General features: G+C 32.3%; 2 protein-coding genes and 1 long non-coding RNA gene across 4 annotated transcripts; all 3 read right to left on the bottom strand.

The window, feature by feature from the left end:
- Positions 1-5,072: 5,072 nt before the first annotated feature.
- LOC116010597 (lichenase-like) lies at positions 5,073-7,092 on the bottom strand. Its single transcript, XM_031250082.1, has 2 exons — positions 7,041-7,092; positions 5,073-6,043 (listed from the first exon to the last, which is right to left on the bottom strand). Exons 1-2 carry the CDS (start codon positions 7,090-7,092, stop codon positions 5,073-5,075), a joined length of 1,023 nt encoding a protein of 340 aa, XP_031105942.1.
- A 2,590-nt stretch (positions 7,093-9,682) lies between these two features.
- On the bottom strand, positions 9,683-11,481 carry LOC116014401. 2 transcript variants are annotated; one of them, XM_031254563.1, is made up of 4 exons: positions 11,286-11,481; positions 10,875-11,197; positions 10,622-10,795; positions 9,683-9,909 (listed from the first exon to the last, which is right to left on the bottom strand). In XM_031254563.1, exons 1-4 carry the CDS (start codon positions 11,325-11,327, stop codon positions 9,897-9,899), a joined length of 552 nt encoding a protein of 183 aa, XP_031110423.1. In that variant the 5' UTR covers positions 11,328-11,481; the 3' UTR covers positions 9,683-9,896. The 2 variants fall into 2 exon arrangements, with proteins under 2 accessions (XP_031110423.1, XP_031110349.1); XM_031254489.1 differs by lacking the exon at positions 9,683-9,909 and adding an exon at positions 10,183-10,493.
- Positions 11,482-11,995: 514 nt separating this feature from the next.
- LOC116001259 lies at positions 11,996-16,942 on the bottom strand. The gene is made up of 5 exons (XR_004094231.1): positions 16,706-16,942; positions 13,145-13,408; positions 12,849-13,055; positions 12,505-12,763; positions 11,996-12,410 (listed from the first exon to the last, which is right to left on the bottom strand). It is a non-coding gene; the product is annotated as an uncharacterized LOC116001259 (long non-coding RNA).
- Positions 16,943-19,914: the final 2,972 nt, after the last annotated feature.

Raw genomic sequence — 19,914 nt, forward strand, 5'->3', positions numbered from 1 at the left:
AATAGACATCAGTGTTGAATGTTTTGAATTTTATATAGTTAATGTCATTTGAATTTTAAATCAAATTATCAAGGTTAGTAACCAAATTTATGTATTGTGTTTGCATGTTGGTAATTAACATATAACATTTTATTGTGTTTACCATTATGCATATATGTGTCTAGTGTTATGAATTTTTGTACTTAGAAAGTACTGATTATGTACCTATTACATATTGGTAGTTAATATTTACATGATTCATTTTATTGTGTTTATAGTTATAAGGAAATGTGTCTAGTGTTATGAATTTATGTACTTAGAAAGTACTGATTATGTACCTATTCCATACACGTTAGGCAAAATAAGTATGAACATGCATTTGTGTCTTGTGCTCTATAATTTTGTACGTTGTGTAATGAGATTATGTACCTAGTGAGTATTGATTATGTACCTTACATATGGTGATAGTTAAGATAAACATACCATATGGTTTTCTATATTTTGGATTGTTGTGTCTGGTGTTGTATGTTTCTATGTATTATGCAATAAAATTTTGTATCTTACATGCAATAATTTCATATCTAATACAGGTTGATAACTAGTTGTATGTACTTAATTTAAAAAAAAAAAAACATAATAGAACAAAAGATATATTCATATAGACAACACAAATCAAGATTTATCACAAAATTTGTATAGAAATTTTATCACTAAATACTACATACAAATCAAGATACGATTGGATTATCGTTTGAATTTGAACTCGACCTAAAATGACAAAAATTTGAACATTCAGAACTTGGATGCAAAAGATATCCATCTCTAGCAATATCAAAAATAATATCTTCAAATTGTGGTCCAGTGGCATCAAACCCTTCCCTTTATACGGGAGGTGGTGAGTGGAACAGATACTGCATTGTAATAGAGTTAGTAGTATTCAAAAAAAAAAAAAAACTTGATAATGAACGCATGATTTTGTGTTAGATGTCACTATATGTGCAAGATGCTTTTGTCCTCTTACTTGATTGTACTTTTTTTAAAATAACACTATTCCATCTTCGTACATTCTTCAAAGAAGTACATTCTTCAAAGAAAAGATTTTTCGTGTTTCATTATTTTCTTGACTAGAAATAACCAAGCTTTGAAATTTCTTAGTCATTTCTAAAACCCATAACAGAAGAGGCAATATTAACACTGTGAGATATAGATGAGTTATCAATGTTGTTATCTTGAATAACTTTTTTAGTCATCTCTTCAAATGTATTTCTCAGGGACTTTAGACACACAATGCACACTAAAAATGCGTAACCAATGACATCATAAAATCCCAATTTCAGTTAACAACTTACAAGTTGCAACTACTATCAATATCCAACTCTCTAAAATTAAACTTCACTTCATGCCTAATAATATCAACATTAGGCCGCCAAACATGATATTTATAAACACAAAACACCATCTTCAAATAACACAAAATATTGTTCTTCAAACAAGTAATATATCTCAATTTTGTATATTTCCCTAGCATGTGAAATAAGCTTAACATGATCATAGCTATTTTAGGTACCCATTGCAAACAACGAATATCTTCCCCATTCTCTCTACTTCTCCAATCTGAGACAACTCCAACAAAGGAGCTATAAAAATCATAAAGTCTAGCAGTTTTAGATAACCTTTTAGAAATAGAGTGATTTGTAGTTTCACTCCTTTGTGAAGATAAAATTCCACCCGAAAATAATCTTTATTAAATGCAGGATACCATTTATATCTACATTCATAAAGCTTTTCAATCCAAGAATTATTATGACATTTGTATGTTGTAACCATCCTAAAATAACATAACATATATATTAAGTAAACTTATTCAAGTACTGATACATATTCAGAAACTCAATGGTGCAAACACATAAACTCAAGCTTACATATACAGAAAACTAAACCTACACGTACATCTACAGAAACTCAATGGTGTAGACACATAAACTCAAGCCTATAGATACTGAAAAACAAACCTACAAGTATAGAAAACAATATTAAAGTTTCGGAAGATATCATAAGTCATACCTTGTCCACTAAAACTCAAACTTTGCCTCTGTATCAATATATTTCAACAAACAATTGAATAAATATAAAAAATCTTTTTGGTTTCTTAATCCCTTAATGTGCTTCTTTGAATTCTCACCAATATGCCATATACAAAGTCAGTGATGTGAACTTGGAAAAACTTGAGATATAACAGCAGCCATAGCAGAACATTGATCAGTCATTATAGTTTGTGGACATTTATAATCCACAGATCTAAAAAATGACCTAAACAATCATACAAAAGACTCAGGGTCTGTTTACTAACTGGAAATTTTCTCCAGTTTTCTGGAAATTTAGAAAATTAGAAAACAGAAAACAAAAAAAACATTTTTACTAGCACAGTTTTCCATTTTGAAAACAGGAAATAATTTTCCAATTTTCTGGAAAACTGAAACACTATTAAAAACTGTTTTCTAAATGGAAAACAGAATCAGCTATCATCTATTAGACTATATGTCACTATAACCACATTCTCACCATTATCTACTTACATATGTGTTCATTACTAACATAACTTATGCTTAAATTATACATCATTCACATTATCAAAATTAAAAATTGAAATCTATACCAGGTTTTATATTTTATATTTTGATTGAACTCAATTGGTTATTTGTTCGGATATTTTTAATTATGTTATATCGGATACAAGTTTGGTCCCGATATCGGATATTGAAATTTCACATATATTACTATATCAAAGTTCAAAATAAAAATTATATATTATATACATGTCATTCAAATAAATATATCCAAACATATTTTAAATATTAGCTCAAAAAATATTAATATTATCTAAAGTAAGTTTTATGTGAACTTAATAGGTTATTGGTTCGGATATATTTTTATTTATTGTTAATTTTATAACGTTAATCTAAAAAAATAAATTTGAAAAAATAAGTGTTGGTAAACAAGTTTTCTAAACAGAAAACAGAGAATGAAAACTGAAAAATTGAAAAACAGAAAACAAAAAACAGTTTTCTGTTAGTAAACAGGCCCTCAATCTTCTCATTCATAAAAAAAAACACATCCAAACATAACATTCATGCATGGTGTTCATACCAACAAATGGACCACAAATCATATCATAGTTGTTAGTACAATATCTCGTATCGTGGACTAACAAGTCTCCAAACAATTCATAGTCCCATACTCAGAATCCACTTCAAAATCAAAGAAAAAATCATTTTCACTTGACTACCTTCGTCTAAATATTTCAATACATACATCAGTAGATAGAGAATTGTATGCATCTCTACTTATATAACCAACAAGTGGTGACCCCCCTGATTGCATTCTAAGAAACATTATACCATCTACCAAGGAAACACCACTCTTGTTCAAATCCTTTAGATAAGAAAGATGATTCTTAGACACTGTTCTATGTGGTCGTAGAAGATAACTCTTGCTCGGTGGAATCGATTCATGATTATGCAGCTTCTCATGCTCCGTCACAGTTCACGTCCCATTCTCATCTAAATCAAATTGAATAAATGCACGATAACATGTTCGAACATCAACTTTTGAATAGCAATCCTTTCCTAAATTCAGTTTAAATCCAGCCATCGAACACTGAAACTTCTTCATCTTCACTTTTTTTGTAACACCGCTATATCTTTGTTTATCCCTCCTCATACTAAAACCTAATCTAAAAGCATAGTCATTATACATCCCATATGCTTCATCAACATAACTCATTGACAACCCTAACAAATCCTGATCAGCTGCAAAACACACAGTTTTAAGTAAAACAGAGATTGAATCCTATCTACAATGAACACCATATTCCTAAGTAGAGGGGGTTAAAGGCATGTCGAATAAATCCAGCCATGCTTTACAAAGAAATAAAGTCTTCAATGCATCTATTTACAATAAGATACATAAATTCATAAAACAAAATACACATAAGTATCTAAATTGTTTACACAACTACCCATGTGATTTACGTAGATAATTCATCACCATAAAGTACATAAAATCAAAACATCAAACATAGAAACTCATCACAAGATACGTAAAACTCATTTTAAGTATTTACACTACTATGATTTAGATACAGAATTCATGACCATAAAAGACATAAAATAATAGTAGTAGACATAGAAACTCATCACACGAGACACATAACTACTCAGCTTCATCTACATAAAAATCCTAATCACAGATACACAACATCTTGAATAGAAATACAATCAGACTAATAATTCCACAATAATCCTAGAAACTATTCTCAGATAAGTAGTCAACAAATATTATTAGATACCAATTCAATTAATTGCATCAACAAAGAAATAAAAAAACAAGTGAAAATCAATATATATGGCATGTGTAACATATGTTTGAAAAAACTTGGAATAGATATGATTCGTTTGTCACTTTCAATCCTTGCGGAGCATTAATCTCGTTTGTCACTGCCAATTCATGCGGGGCAATCACCTCATCCATATCGAGCACATGCAATGCAATGAAGATCAAATCCTGAGATGCAACGTCTGAAAATCCGCAAGAGAAAAAATAGTGCATGTAAAAGATCATGGCTGCCGAACATTATCATTAATAATCATTTGGGAAAAATTACAATTTATTCCCCTCACAAATATGCCAATTATCAATGTCACCCTTGAATTATTAATGGTGTAAATGTTGCCCCTTAATTTTCAAAACGTGACATATATTGTCCTTCTTCTGAATTATTAGTGGTATAAATGTGGTTACCCGCTGTTTTCCTTGTTAGAAGATCACATTCTTTTTCTCCATTTTTTTTTTGCTTGTTATCCTTCCGCCGACAACAATGCTTGTCCTTCTTCCTATTAGAGGAGGGGCAAAATGTGATATATGTCACATTTTAAAAATTGATGAACAACATTTAAACCACTAATAATTCAATGATGACATTGATAATTGATATATTTGTGAGAGTATAAATTACAATTTTTCCTAACCATTTTATTTTAAATGCCTAAAATAAAATGAATATCATTACATGCAAATAAATAATATCTTCAACCTCAAGCGCTAAAATCGAGTGGATATTTGGCCTGCTTGTTGGGAGAAAACAGACCAAAATGTCTCTCGAGCTCTGGTCCAGGCTTACTATTTTCATCAAACATGGCAAACAAGTAGACCTCAATAGCCTTGTTAGGCCTCCTAGGAGTACCACCTTTGACATGCCGGATTAAATTCTTGGTATAAGTGAAAGCATTCTCCGGCGTGGCGGCTAACCCACCGGCCGACGGCCACCCACTCTCCGACACCACGATTTCCACATTTGCCCCTCCCGCCCGCGACACGGCCGCGTATGTGGCATCCAGCATAGCATCAAAGAGGTTCCGGTACCCAAACTCGCCGTCCCAAACTTCCACGGCCGGCGAAGTAAATAAAGCGTAGGGAAGAGAAACGTCGGCCGGGTTTTGGGTATGGGTGAAGTAAGGGTATATGTTAACCAGCAACGGCGAGTTGGTGTTCGCGAGAAACTCCACGATGGGCTTAACATAGGACCCCAAATCGTCGCTGAAACGGCCCTCGGACGGCGGGAAGGAGTGGCTCAACAGTGTCATGTCTATGGAGGTGGAAACCTTGATGTCGTTTTGTAAACCCGCAGAGGAAACGGCGGCGTGGATGTTTCTGATCGCCGGGAGGACGTAGTCGGCGACGGAAGCCGTGTCGCGCTTCACGGGGCTGATCTCGTTGCCGACGGCGATGTAGCGGAACCGCACCTCCGGCCAGTAACTCCGGACGTTTTCTTGCACCCATTGGTATGCGGCGGAGCGGTCGGAGGCGAGGCGCATGAGGTCTTCGTTTGGCACTCCTAATGTGAGTTGTATGTTGGAGCCTCTCAGCGCTTGCAATGCGGCGGCGTTGGGGTTGTAAAGCCTCATTTTTGTGATGTTTATGGTTTTGTAGAGTTGGATCACTTCTGCCGCCGGTGCCAGGTCGTTGCCTAACGTTCCGTAGCAAATGCCTATTGATTCATGTGCACCTGAAATACATACAAATCTTTTAAAATAATATATATTTGGGCAACCCAACCAATCCCAAGTTGGTCACGTTGTTGAATTAATAACTACAATATTACAAGTTCGACTTCTAACAAGAGTGACATATTGACTCTTTGATTTGAGTCGGTTAACTATAAACAATCTAGACTGACTTGTTGTAAGCTAGGATCACAAAGTAGGGTTTAGCTAGTGCATACTCTCAGGTAGTAAAATAATGTCATATAATTCGTCCATTGGGCCAAAGGCCTTCTGGTCCAGCAGCATGGAGTGATTCTCCCAAGTGGGAGGTTATGGGTTCGAGCCCCAGTGGGGGCAATGTTTTCTCTGTTTTGTTGGGCTTCACTAGGTTGAGAAAGTATATGGACAGATCAATAGTATTCAAAATAATAATAATAATAATTCGTCCATTGGATGACCAATGGCTTGATAAAATTTAAGGGTGTTTTTCAAAAAAATAAAAATTTAAGGGTATGTTCGATGATAACTAATAGTGTGCTCCCAATTTGTAAGAGCGCAGTCAAATTAGTTGCATTGTTATATATATATATAAATATATATATATATATATATATATATATATATTATAGTGCAACCAACTTAAGTGGATCTTAAGTGCATTAATAGTATCATTATGCACTTTCAAGTTTTGTCTGCTGCACCCTAAAATTTTATGATAAGTAATAAAAGGAGGCTATATTTTTTTTTCCTTTCAATCATATTTTCCAGCTATTCTTCAACTTAGAAGTACGGATGAGATTATTCTGTATTTTTACTAGAAGCATTGCTCTCATGTGATCTAATTTTACACATTAGATAATAAACATCTAGTCCAAATTAGATAAGCATTTTTAGTTAATATTCAAATTAGTCATGAACTATTACAAGTTGAAAAGAGAAAAAACTTATCATTTGTGGAAGTGGAGAGAGAGTTGGGAAGTGCAGGGGGAGAGAAAATGTAGATTAAAGAGAGAAAATAACCTGCAATTTCAAGGACAGCCATCAGAAAACCCAGAAGAAACATTGCAGCCATTTCTGAAACTTGTGTAGTAGTGTGTGAGAACTTGGAAGGAGTTGGGGAGAGTGCATGCAACAACTAAAACTGTGAATTGAAGTGAGAAGTGGGTATGGCAAAAACAGTTCCGCAAACCCTTTTTATAGCTGATCATCGAGAATAATAAGTTGACGATGTCTGTTTAATTTATAGTATTATTTAAATTAAAGTTGCCATTCTTAGCTTAGTCTAGGAAGACCATTTTGTCGTGTACTCGTTCAACTTACGAACATTTCCTACTATATGTTTTATGAATTGGTGAAAACTATAGAAATGGTGTTTCTTTCCGAACGTTATAAAATCATTTTCGTTCCTACCATACCAACTTGTGACAAAGTCTTCAACAAGTTGTATTATTTTATACTCATTTACAGCGACTTAGCAACTGCTAATCTCTTCATTTGAGGGTCATTTGACGATGAGGCTATTTCTATTAATAGGTTAATTGCAGTTTTGGTTACAATGTATGAATTAAACAACCACACACTATATATTTGACGAATTCTAGATTAATCCTATTAGCTAGGGATAGGCACATATAGGTCAAAGCCTCGATCAGCGGTGAGTATATCAATGACTCAACCTATTTACGAGCCATTTCTTAAGGTATTTGTAGTCATCGGTTGATCAACACAATCATTCAAAAATTGAAGAGATTAAATTAAGAAAATTTGGCCAAAGATCTTGTGGTCAAGTGGCATCCGGTGTCGGTGTCGCGTTTAACACTCCCACATGGATGATGAGAGTGAGTTTGCTTCAGTAGGTTGAGAAAGTAGCTATGAACAGATACTACATTGTAGCCAGTAGTACTAAAAAAAAAAAATTAAGAAAATTTGTGTATTACTTTCTAACCCCAAATATGCCTACTTCCTCCACCTATCACCTTCTTCCACCCCTCTTCTTGTTGCACTTCCTCTTAAAGCCATCCAACCGATTGATGCCCTCACTTGGGGGCCTAAGTTCTATGACGATCTTCGCTTTCCTATCCCCCAAAATTCCACCATGGTCCATGGCTAATTAAGTCTAAAATAAACCACATGCGATGAGCCTTCTTCTTGGTTCCCTAACAGACATTGTTATCACTTGAAACGATAAGGGCTTAATTGCACTTATTTCTAATATTTGATTTTAGGAATTTCTTAGCAATTATGACATACATAATATGCAATTTGTGACATCAGACAATACTTTTCTCATATCTCTTTCATACAAAGTTTAATTAAGGTGATTCAAGTGTCAGCGGAAAGCTAAGAGAGTCCTCTACAACTTTCATGTTCCAAGTTTTCAGAGATTATAGATAAATCAATGTTAGAAAATCGAGAAGAATTTAACACGATAGGAACACCACCTTGCGATATGTGGAGTGCACTTTTGTCATCTCTCTCTCATATATAATCCAATTGAAGTGATTCAAGTTTTCATCGAAAGCTATGGCAATCCTCTATAAATTTTATGTTTACAGTTTTAAGAGATTTTAGATAAATCAAGGTAAAAAAAATAGATAAATTTTGATGCACCTAGGGACACGTACGGTCCCTGCAACATGCTGATAATATTTCGATTATGTCTCTTTCATATGAAGCACACAATACAGGTGATCTGACTCAAGTGTCCCCAAAAAGCTAAGTCAATCCTTTACAACTTTTATTTTCAAAGGTTTTGAATATTTGATAAGTGCTTAATTTCAATTATTTGTAATATCAATGATTTTGCTTGTATCTCATTTATTTTGGTGAAATATGATGCTCAATTCATTAATATTTGATTTTGAGGAATTCCTTAGCAAATATGATTGAATATGTAATTTGTGGCATGCTAAGAGTACTTTTGCCATGTCTCTTTCAAGTGTCCATGGAAAATTATGAAAATCCTTTAAAATTAAACTTTCATGTTAAGAGTTTTAAAAGATTCAAGACAAGTCATGGTAAAATGGTGAATACAGTTTGACGTAACGTAACGACATACTAATAGTATTTCAATCATATCTCTTTCATAAGAAGTTCAATTGAGGTGATTTAAGTGTGCCTGGAAAGCTGAAAGAGTCCTCTATGACTTTTGTGTTCAAAGGTTTCGAATATTCTGCCCAAAACATGAAAAAAAAAAAAACATGGGAACACTAGTACAAATAAGCAATTTCGCTACACCTGTAGTGGTGTAGCGGATTAAGGTGACTCTAAAAGTATGTATTTTTCGCATCACCGTTCAAGGGTGACGCGGATTTTTTTTTTTTAATTTTTTAATAATGGTTTTCCGCGTCACCCGCCTCTCTAAGGGTGACGCGGAAAACCTATTTAATATTTTTTTAACAATATGTATCCACGGCACCCTCTCCTGTGAGGGTGACGGGGATACAAATAATTTTTTTAATATTTGATTTATTTTATGAAATTAAATTACCTATTTTTTTTTAAACCTGTACAGAATTTTTCAAAACCACCAAATCAACACAAAAATTACAAACCAATACTAATAAATTAAACTATCTATTCATAATGATTTTCAAATTAAACCAACACTTCTAATATGTAATATGAACACAATACTTAACATTTAATAAACTCACAATAAGTCACCACAATATACTTATACTATATCAACACAATAATTATAATCAAAACATATAAAATTGAAACAAAAAGATACAATTCTTTAACAAAACATAAACATAAGTTAATAATAATAAACATAATGTTTAAACCAAATAAAGTTACACGCACTCTTCTATGAAATATTGTGCCCACAACTCTCAAACTTCATCTATATTTCATCCATGGAGTAGAGTGCTACTTCAAATACCTATACAAAAATTTTAATTAATCAAATTAGCAAACATGCTAATTGATCAATATAATTATAATTTACTATACATATAATTCTACTTAAATTACTTACATCATCTAAACGTTCAAGCATTGAGTACTTAGTAACACTGTCGAACATGTATCGGAGTACATAGTATCCACATTCGACGCCCCCGGTTGTTGAGGACATTACAATATATATATATATATATATATATATATATATATATATATATATATATAAAATATTAAAACAATAAATAAAAACTAAGGTTAATATAATATTAAAACTTTAATATAACTTTAACTTCATACTTTGCATTCCGTCCAATTAACATTTCTAGTTGTTCGCCCATTAACAGGAATAGATCGAAATGCCCTATATAAATAATAAACATTTATATCAATTTATAAATAACATAATAACATTTAAAAATACATATATTAATAGTAAAGTTTTTACTTACATATTCACAAAAAGTTTTTACTTCAAGGGTGCGCTGAGTTTTCATAGGATCAAACACATACACCGCTTTTGAAGGTGTGCAAATCACAATCAACAATCAATGATTGCTATATCTACAATATATATATATATATATATATATATATATATATATATATATATATATATAATTAAAATTCTAATACCAAACATTACAAATAAAGTTATTAAATTATATAAATTAGTAAAGTAAAAGACTTACTCTTGATGATACGGTGCGAATATGAATTGTTGACCCTTGTGTTCGTCCATAACATGAATTAGATATGATGTAACATTAGAACTATTGATGTTAACCATATTTGCTGAAATTTGGGTTGGACATGCAAAATCGATAGATGTCACTCCAAGTTGCTTACACAGCTTATTCAAAAACCTGAAAAATAACAAATAAAAAATTTCAATAAACATAAAAAGTAAATGTATATAAAACACATGCACAATTTGAAACTTACAGCATAAACACTAGTATAATCGAGACATTGAGCCACTTCATTGTCAACATATCCTGTATATCCACGATCATCACAAAAACACCGTTCACGTTTCCGTGATGGAAGATTGTCTGATCTAAATCCAAATCAATGTACTCTTTTTCAATAGGAAATGATTCCAACACTTTGACAAGCCTTTTGCAGTATTTTCCCAAAAGCAAAAAGACATTCTCACCAACAATTGGAGGTCGTATATGAGTACCAGCAGATAGCTCAGCACTTAGGTCTCTCATTTGTTTGTTTGTTTTTTGTTTTTTTTTTGGTGAACTTATTTTAACATTTTCCTACAAATATAAAATTGTATGTATACTAACATTTAAAATGTAAACAAAGATATTTAACTTAATTAATAACTAATATAAGAATGCATACCTCATCCAAAATAACTAAATGAGTAGGCCATTGTACGTGCATGACTACAAGCAATATCTCCCAAAGTTTTATACTACAAACTTTCTACGGGGAGATTACATTCTTCTACGCCATCAACCACTTCATCGACCATGACTTTGACATGATTAGGTAATAGTGGCACATTATGCACTATTGTGATCTCATTTGTAGTTGGGTAAACCGTACCCCTTGCAACAACATATGGCTTGCCGTCGAGACCATATAGTGCAAGGCTACACTTTTTTCGGCTCTATTGTTTAATATATATATATATATATATATATATATATATATATATATATATATGAGAGATATATATATATATATGAGAGATATATATATATATATGAGAGATATATATATATATATGAGAGATATATATATATATATGAGAGATATATATATATATATGAGAGATATATATATATATATGAGAGATATATATATATATATGAGAGATATATATATATATATGAGAGATATATATATATATATGAGAGATATATATATATATATGAGAGATATATATATATATATGAGAGATATATATATATATATGAGAGATATATATATATATATATATATATATATATATATATATATATATATATGTTAGGTATAAATTTATAAAAAATAATATTTCAATTATGAAATAATTTTTAATATTACCTTAATTGTAGTTACTGGATATACATCAACCGATTGACAACTGCTTCGGGTTTGAGGTTGATCACAAGGCGCATAAGCACTTTGAGGAGAGTCAACAAAAACTCATTGTGGATATAGGTGTGTGGCTGGCATGTTCTTCAATAATACATTGAGTTGCTGGGTGAGCGTGTCAATCTTGGGCTGCACCTCTAACAATGTGGTTTGCCTGCACTTTTCCAACATCTTTTGGCAATCATCAGTAGAAATAAGCCCACTCGGTATGCTCCGTTTCTGCTCTGGTTTACCAAACACTTGTCGGATGGTGGAGTATGAACCAACTCCTCTTACATTACCTGAACCCTATTTCTCCTCTGGTTTACCAAGAGCTACTGACAAGATGTCTTGATGTCTGTTCGGTTGAAATGTCCCTTGGTTAACTTCATCACATTTTTCTACCTGTTCCAATCAATTAGATAAAGGCAAGTATTAGTATTTTCTTTTTTATAAATATTATATATTCTTATAACAACTTTTTAAGAATAGTACTTACAATTTTTTGAAACACCTCTTGTGTTTTTTCATTTGGAATGTAATAACTTTCTTCTTCTGACTTCTTAATTCTTGCACGTACCCAGTCAAAACTACGATCATCCGACAGTAATGACGAGCTAATAGAAGCACAAGAAGATTGTGAAGATAGAGAGTCTTCTATCATCCACTCTGGTCGTTTACTCGCATATCAAGTAGAACCTAGGAAGTGTGGATGCTCATTTGCATGACTGTCTTTGCCTTGCCTTCTGGCTTTTATCCTATAATTTGAATGATATGTTAATACTAATAAAACAATTGAACTAAAACACTTAAACTACTAATAATAAAATGAAATAAACATACCTTAAACGACTCACTCTCGTACTCTGCAACAAACTTCTCTTATTGCTCTTTACTCAAGAATTCATATAGTTGCATAGGAGATTCATAATTTGGGTGCTTATTGGCAACATGTTCACGCCTCAATCTACTCTAGAAGTCCCTCCATCTCGTTGATGCAATTTTCAATACCATCTCTTTCTTTGTATTATCTTCAATGCCAAATTGTTTCTGAAAAACAACATAAACATAAGCAATGAAAATAATTGACAATTATACTTATATAAATAATTGACAGTTAATATAAAGTTATTGAATACCTTAACATCTGCCCAAATTGTATTTTTAAGCGTTTCATCTACATTGGGCGACCAACTGTCGATATTGATATCAACTCTAAAACGAATCAAAGCCCCAATGTAAGATTTAAACGGCTTGCGATATTCACCAACCGTCCTATTATATTCATCAAACTAAATTGAAATATCTTCTTTTGCCTTTTTCTTCATTAATTTTTTGCATGCATTAGGACCCCTTCTTTTAGGTCGGGGAGGAGTGTCTTTAGAATTTGAACCAAAAGTTACCTGCACATACAAAAAGCATATATATCAATAAACATGTTATATTGCATTTAAAGTCCAATAAAATACCAAAAAAAAATTATTGTCAATAATTTATTAATCTTACAACAAAAAATTATAATGCCCGATGGTCAACCCACAATCCTTCTTCATGATCACTACGCATGTAACTAATTTCAAGGTTATCTTCCTCTGAATGTGAAGCAAGTATGAATGGTCCATCATGATAACCCAACCCACCAAAATCAACCAAAGTAAAACCCAATTCATCTATCCGAACGCCTCTTCTATTATCAACCCAAGTAAATCGGAAGTGAGGAATTTTAAATTGAATGTAATCAAGTTCCCAAATTTCTTCAATCACACCATAGTAATGCATAACAACATCAATCGGTTTAATATCTTTAGCACTTGAATAATCTTTTGACGTTGCTACTAAAGTAACCCCACTATTTTGCACCACACTCTTTTCATCTTGTTGCTTGGTGTAAAATGTATATCCATTTATGTCCTAACATTATTAACAACTCACAAGCATGGTCCATATGATAACCATTTGATGGTTTCACTAACATCATTTGGCACTTAAGATAACTCTTTCGTCATAGTATCTCTGAACCATCTTATAAAAGTGCGGTTGTGTTCAATGGCGACCCATCTTTCACCCTTTGAAGGATTTTGTTGTCTTATATATCATGGACATGTGTTGGTACAAGTATGGATGAACCTCAGAAATGTGTTCCAATACGAGATGATGTGCCTTATCTCGCAAGTTTATAGATGGAACAAACATTTTTAATCCAATTGTACCTTTTCCATTGAGTCTTCCATCATGACGAGGTTTGGGAATATCAATAGACTCAACATTAGCTAAATAATCAGTACAAAATTCAATTGCCTCTTCAGAATCATAACCTTCAATTATACTTCCTTCAAGTCGATATCTGTTTCTCACATATCCTTTCAATATGCCCATGTATCTTTCAAACAGATACATATATCTCATAAAAATCGGACCAGTGATCTTAATTTTCCTCACCAAGTGAACAATCAAGTGCACCATAATATCAAAAAAAGATGGGGGAAAATACATTTCAAGTTGACATAAAGTAACAACCACATCAGCTTACAAAGCATCTAACACATCTACATCAACAATTTTACTGCAAATAGCATTGAAAAAGAAACAAAGTTTTGTTATAGCTTGCCTAACATGTTTCGATAAAATATCCCGAATAGCTACATGTAGCATGTGCTGCATTAATATATGATAATCATGAGACTTCATGCCAACCAATTTAAGGTCTTTCAATTCATTGACACAAGTTTTTTAATATTCGATGAATAACCAGACGGAACCTTGACATCATTTAAACAAGCACAAAAACTTGTTCTCTTTTTTGGACAAAGTATGACAAGCTGGGGGTAAGTATTTCCGTGTTTCCGATTTTTGTGGTGCTAACTTCTCCCGTATTCCCATTTCAACAATATCCTTTCTAGCTTTAATACCATCTTTTGTATTTCCTGGAATGTTCAACAATGTTCCAATAATGCTTTCGCAAACATTTTTCTCAATATGCATCACATTAAGACAGTGTCTAACTCCAAAATGCTCCCAATATGGTAGATCCCAAAATATAGACATCTTCTTCCAAAGAGTCTTCTGAGTAGTCTTACAAGCTTTGCCAAAAGCAACATCAACATTTTTAACATGTTCATAAATTACATGTCCAGATAAAAGCAAACGAGCTACTCGAGTCTTTGATTCTCCATTAAAAACTTTTTTCTTCTTTCGATAAGGATGACCAACTGGGAGAAATGTCTTATGACTCATAAACACATTTTTTTTACTGTTACTCAACCATAGATCAGGAGTTTCATCTTGACAAATAGGACATGCCTTAGCTCCTTTACAAGTATAACCTGATAGGTTACCATAAGTTGGAAAATCATTTATGGTGCAAAAGATCATTGCACGTAAGGTAAAACTGCTCCGACTATAAGCATCATACACCGACACACCTTCATTCCACAACATCTTTAAATCTTCAATAAGTGGCGCTAGATATACATCTATGTCATTTCCCGGTTGTTTCAGCCCTATATTAACAACGACAACATGATGTATTTCCGTTTTATATACATCTTCCGCCTTTTTGCTTTTATTTTCTTCAGCATATTGTATAAACTCTTGAACCTCTTGTATATATTTGACCCTAGTGCTTTTCTCATACATCCAACTCCGATCCATATCTATCAATTGATAATACTATGAAGATCAGATATGGATACTCGATTATGGATGCATTCAGAAACGATATTAGGTAATTTGAAATCAAATTACCTATATCGTAATCAACACTTAATTCATCAAAACACGTAATTTATATATAATCAAAGAATATATATCTAACTCATCCAAATCAATCTACTTCATCAAAATACCTAGTTTATATAATCAAAGAATATATATCTAACTCATCCAAATCAATCTACTTCATCGAAATACCTAGCTAATTAATCGAATTATATACCTAACTTACCAAATTCAATATAATTTATCAAATGACATAATTCAATATAATTCATCCAAATCAATCTAGCTCACCTAATTATATACCTAACTCATCAATATAAATTTTTAATGTAAAATTTTACATTCAAACTAACTACTATATCTCTTTCAAAATTTATATTAATAATTATTTTGTTAATTAATACTATTTATTTCGTATACTATTACTAAAAATTTTATTTATTTCATATACTATTATTTTGTTAATTATTTTTGAATTTTATTATTAAAAATTAAGATAACTATGTGTAAATGAGTTCAAAAATTTTATTACTAATTTTATTGTTATGGGGCACTATTTATTTCGAATTTTTAAATAAAATTGTGAAAATAAATTATTTGTGGCTCAAATTTAAAAAAAAAATTTGAAAATAAATTATTTTTCTGCCACAAATAATTTATTTTCACAATTACTAAAAATTCGAAATAAATAGTGGCCAATAACAATAAAATTAGCAATAAAATTTTGAACTCATTTACACAGTTATCTTAATTTTTAATAATAAAATTCGAAACTAAATTTCAAAATAAAATTTTAAAGTTCAAATATAGCACAATAACATTTATATTCAAAATAAATCAACAAAAACTAAAAATTAATTTATTAAAATATCAAATATATCACAATAACATTAATATTCGAAAAAAAATTAGAAAAAAGATATAAATCAGTCATGCAATACTAATTCGAAATAAATAAATAAATAATAAATAAGAAAACTTACCAGGAGGAGAGGGAGGCGACGCGGACATTGGTCATCGACGACTGTACGCGAGATGGAGGCAATGGCGGGTGGCGGCCGGCGATTGAACACCTGAACGGATATGGTGGTCGATGCTCCTGGTTCGCGAACGGAAATGGCGGTCGGCGCTACTGTTCGCGAACGGAAATGGCGGTTGGCGCTCCTGGTTCGCGAAGGAAATGGCGGTCGGCAATCGGCGCCCCTGGTTCGCGAAGGAGATGGCGGATCTGGAAAATTAAATTTGTCTTGCAGCGCTGATTTGGGGGAAATCAGGGGGTGCTTATTTTGTTTATTATCTGTTGCACCCTCATGGGTGGGTGCCGCGGAAAGCTATATATTATTTTAATATATAACTTTCCGCGGCACCTGCAGGCTGTGGGTGTCGGGGAAAGCTTTATATTAAAATAATATTTAATTTTCCTCGGCACCCTCTTATAACGGGTGCCGTGGAAAGTTGCCATGTATTTTTATATTTTTGAATCTACTACACCTTTTATTTATAGGTGTAGTGGATTCTTATGTGTTTATTTATGATATTGTCATTATTTTTTTTCTTACTTTCCACTACACCTATATTGAGAAGGTGTAGTGTAAAACCATCTTTATATTATCAATTCTGTACTAGTGGAAGAAATCAATACACATGATAGTTTTTTGGAATCTATTTAAGCAATGTTTTTAACCCTTTTTGACCCTAGGGTTCAAGAAACGTTCTAGAGGCTAAATTACATCTTGAGAAGGCTTTTAATCAATATTTATTCGTGAATTAAAGAGGCTTCCTATGCTCTTCATCTATATATTTTATCATTTCTTTGATTTCTTTTGTGTTTGTCTCCATGTTTAGAGACTAAATTTTGTAGTACTTGGATTTATGATGAACCCATGATGAGACATCGTTTTTGATTGTTTCTTTCTATAAAATAATTATTTTTCCTTTGATTCAATTGTGTTTTATTGTGTTTTATTTATTTATTTATTGTTCTTGAATCAATAATTGCTTGACTTATTGAATTCTTGATTGATGCATGCATGTATTTTGCAATAGAGATATCCTTAGTATGTGTAGATCCCAACCAATTGAAAGGAGTGGATTGCAACCCTAGAGATAGGATGCCATCAATCCTCTGCTTTTGAGTCAAATTATTTACTATTTAGTAGAACTCAAAGATCTTTAATAAATTCTTTAGGGGGGGTTTTGATTTAGAAGGGATTATAATTAATCAACCTAGGGATTAGTTATTAATACTATTGAGAAATGTATTAGCATTAATTAGGAGATTTCACCTTCTTGGGAATAATATACAATTGTTCGCATTTATATATTGTGGTCAATGATGTCCTAGATGCATGGATTCAAGTGCCCCTTTATTTATTGGTTGCATTCTTCAATTTTGCTTGGTTATACCTACCTACCTTCGGTATTGATTAGTCTTTGTTTTTCCCTTTTAATTGATTTTCTTCAAGATATTTAGGCTATATAATAAAATCATAGTTAGTACTAGTACTCGTAGTCCCTATGAGATACGATACTCGTTACTCAACCTTCTATACTAATTAAAAATGATATGTGCACTTACCTAGTCGAATTTTTATAGTTGCAAATCGAGTATCAATATTCACCTCACAGCATGAAGGAAAATCATGCAAAAATTGACACGTCTAGGGACACGACTATGCCATATTGCCATTGGGTGTGCCAATTCTCAACTGGAATCTATTTAAGTCACATTTTTAACTCTTTTGAGGAACTTTTCGACCGTATAATTCAAGAAACGTTCCAAGACACTTTTGAGGGCTTCAACCACTCTTGGAAACACATCTACAGAATCATGAAGTTTTTGGTAACATAGACATTGTCAGAATAGGGCACAACAGACAGATCAGATTCCAATCAATGATGTTTTACCAACCTGCCCCCACCTCTATCCTATAAATAGAGGGCCCCAAAGCTAAGAGAAGATAAGATACAAAAAATAGAGACGTGAAGTGAAAAGCAAGGTGCAAGAAAATCTATGAAAGGTGAAAAAGCGTTCAAAGTTATTGTGCTTAAAAGTTTGAAGGAAGACAAGGGGCATTAAGGCAATATCTAGTATCTTTGAAGCTTCCAGTCCAACATCTAAAAACAAACTACCTCCATTGTAGTCTTATTATCGTTGTGGAGATCTTGCTCGAGGGGACTTGGTGGACGATCCTTGGAGTGAAGATTAGGTGTTGAAGATTTGGTAAGCATAGCCGAGTCGAAGGAATATCACCTGCGATCCTCTGTGTTCAAGTCAAATCGTTTAGTAGAACTCACAACTCTTTAATACTCCCTCTGTCCCATTTTACCTGTCCTATTTACTATTCATTGGTCAAACTAACTCTTTCTTCATTACTTATTTTGTTTAGTAATTTTTCATTATTTTTAAATTTATTTTTTTGTGTTTAATAGTACTTTTAATGTAGTTTCTAAATATATAAATTTTATATATTAATGCTAAACTTAATATTATTAAAAATTGGATTAAAAATAACTTCAGTTAAACGAATCAGACAACCATTTTGGGACGGAGGTAGTACAAATGTTTAGTGTTATCAGTGATAAGTGTTCATGCAATCCAAATTAGTAGGCCACACTTTTCTAAATAAATCTCCAAAACTAGAACTCGGTAATGATTATTAGGGCTCGCCTTCAACCCACTTCATGAAGTAGTCAATTGTCATTATACAAAACTTGAACTAAACGCGATGGGTGTGATAGGAAGAGTGTTCAATATGTCCACTCCCCAGCATGCAAAGAGAATTACGATTATCATCAACGTGTAGAGCATTGTTGGCCTAGTCTCCTTCCAATCAAAATTTATGCAATCTTGCACCATGATCGGCCAGTAGCATAAACCCTCATGAGCAGCACAAACCCCTTGGTGTACCTTCTCCATTGCCTACTACGACCTTCTCTTTATCTTAGCGACCTCCTTAATTGTGAAAACATTTTGAATATTATATTTGAGATTTCGATTGTTATTGAGAATTGATAAGATTTAAGTATTTGAATTTTCACTTAAATATTATAATATTAATTGAACCAGCTGGGATTTATACTCCCATCCCCTACCACTTTGTCATCCCCAGTAAATAAGTATTGAATATTTTTTTTATCTAATTTTAACAACTAACTATTAAATAAGTATTGAATATTTTTATCTAACTTT

This window comes from Ipomoea triloba, chromosome 1 (genome assembly GCF_003576645.1).
Source record: "Ipomoea triloba cultivar NCNSP0323 chromosome 1, ASM357664v1".
Classification (NCBI taxonomy): Eukaryota; Viridiplantae; Streptophyta; class Magnoliopsida; order Solanales; family Convolvulaceae; genus Ipomoea; species Ipomoea triloba.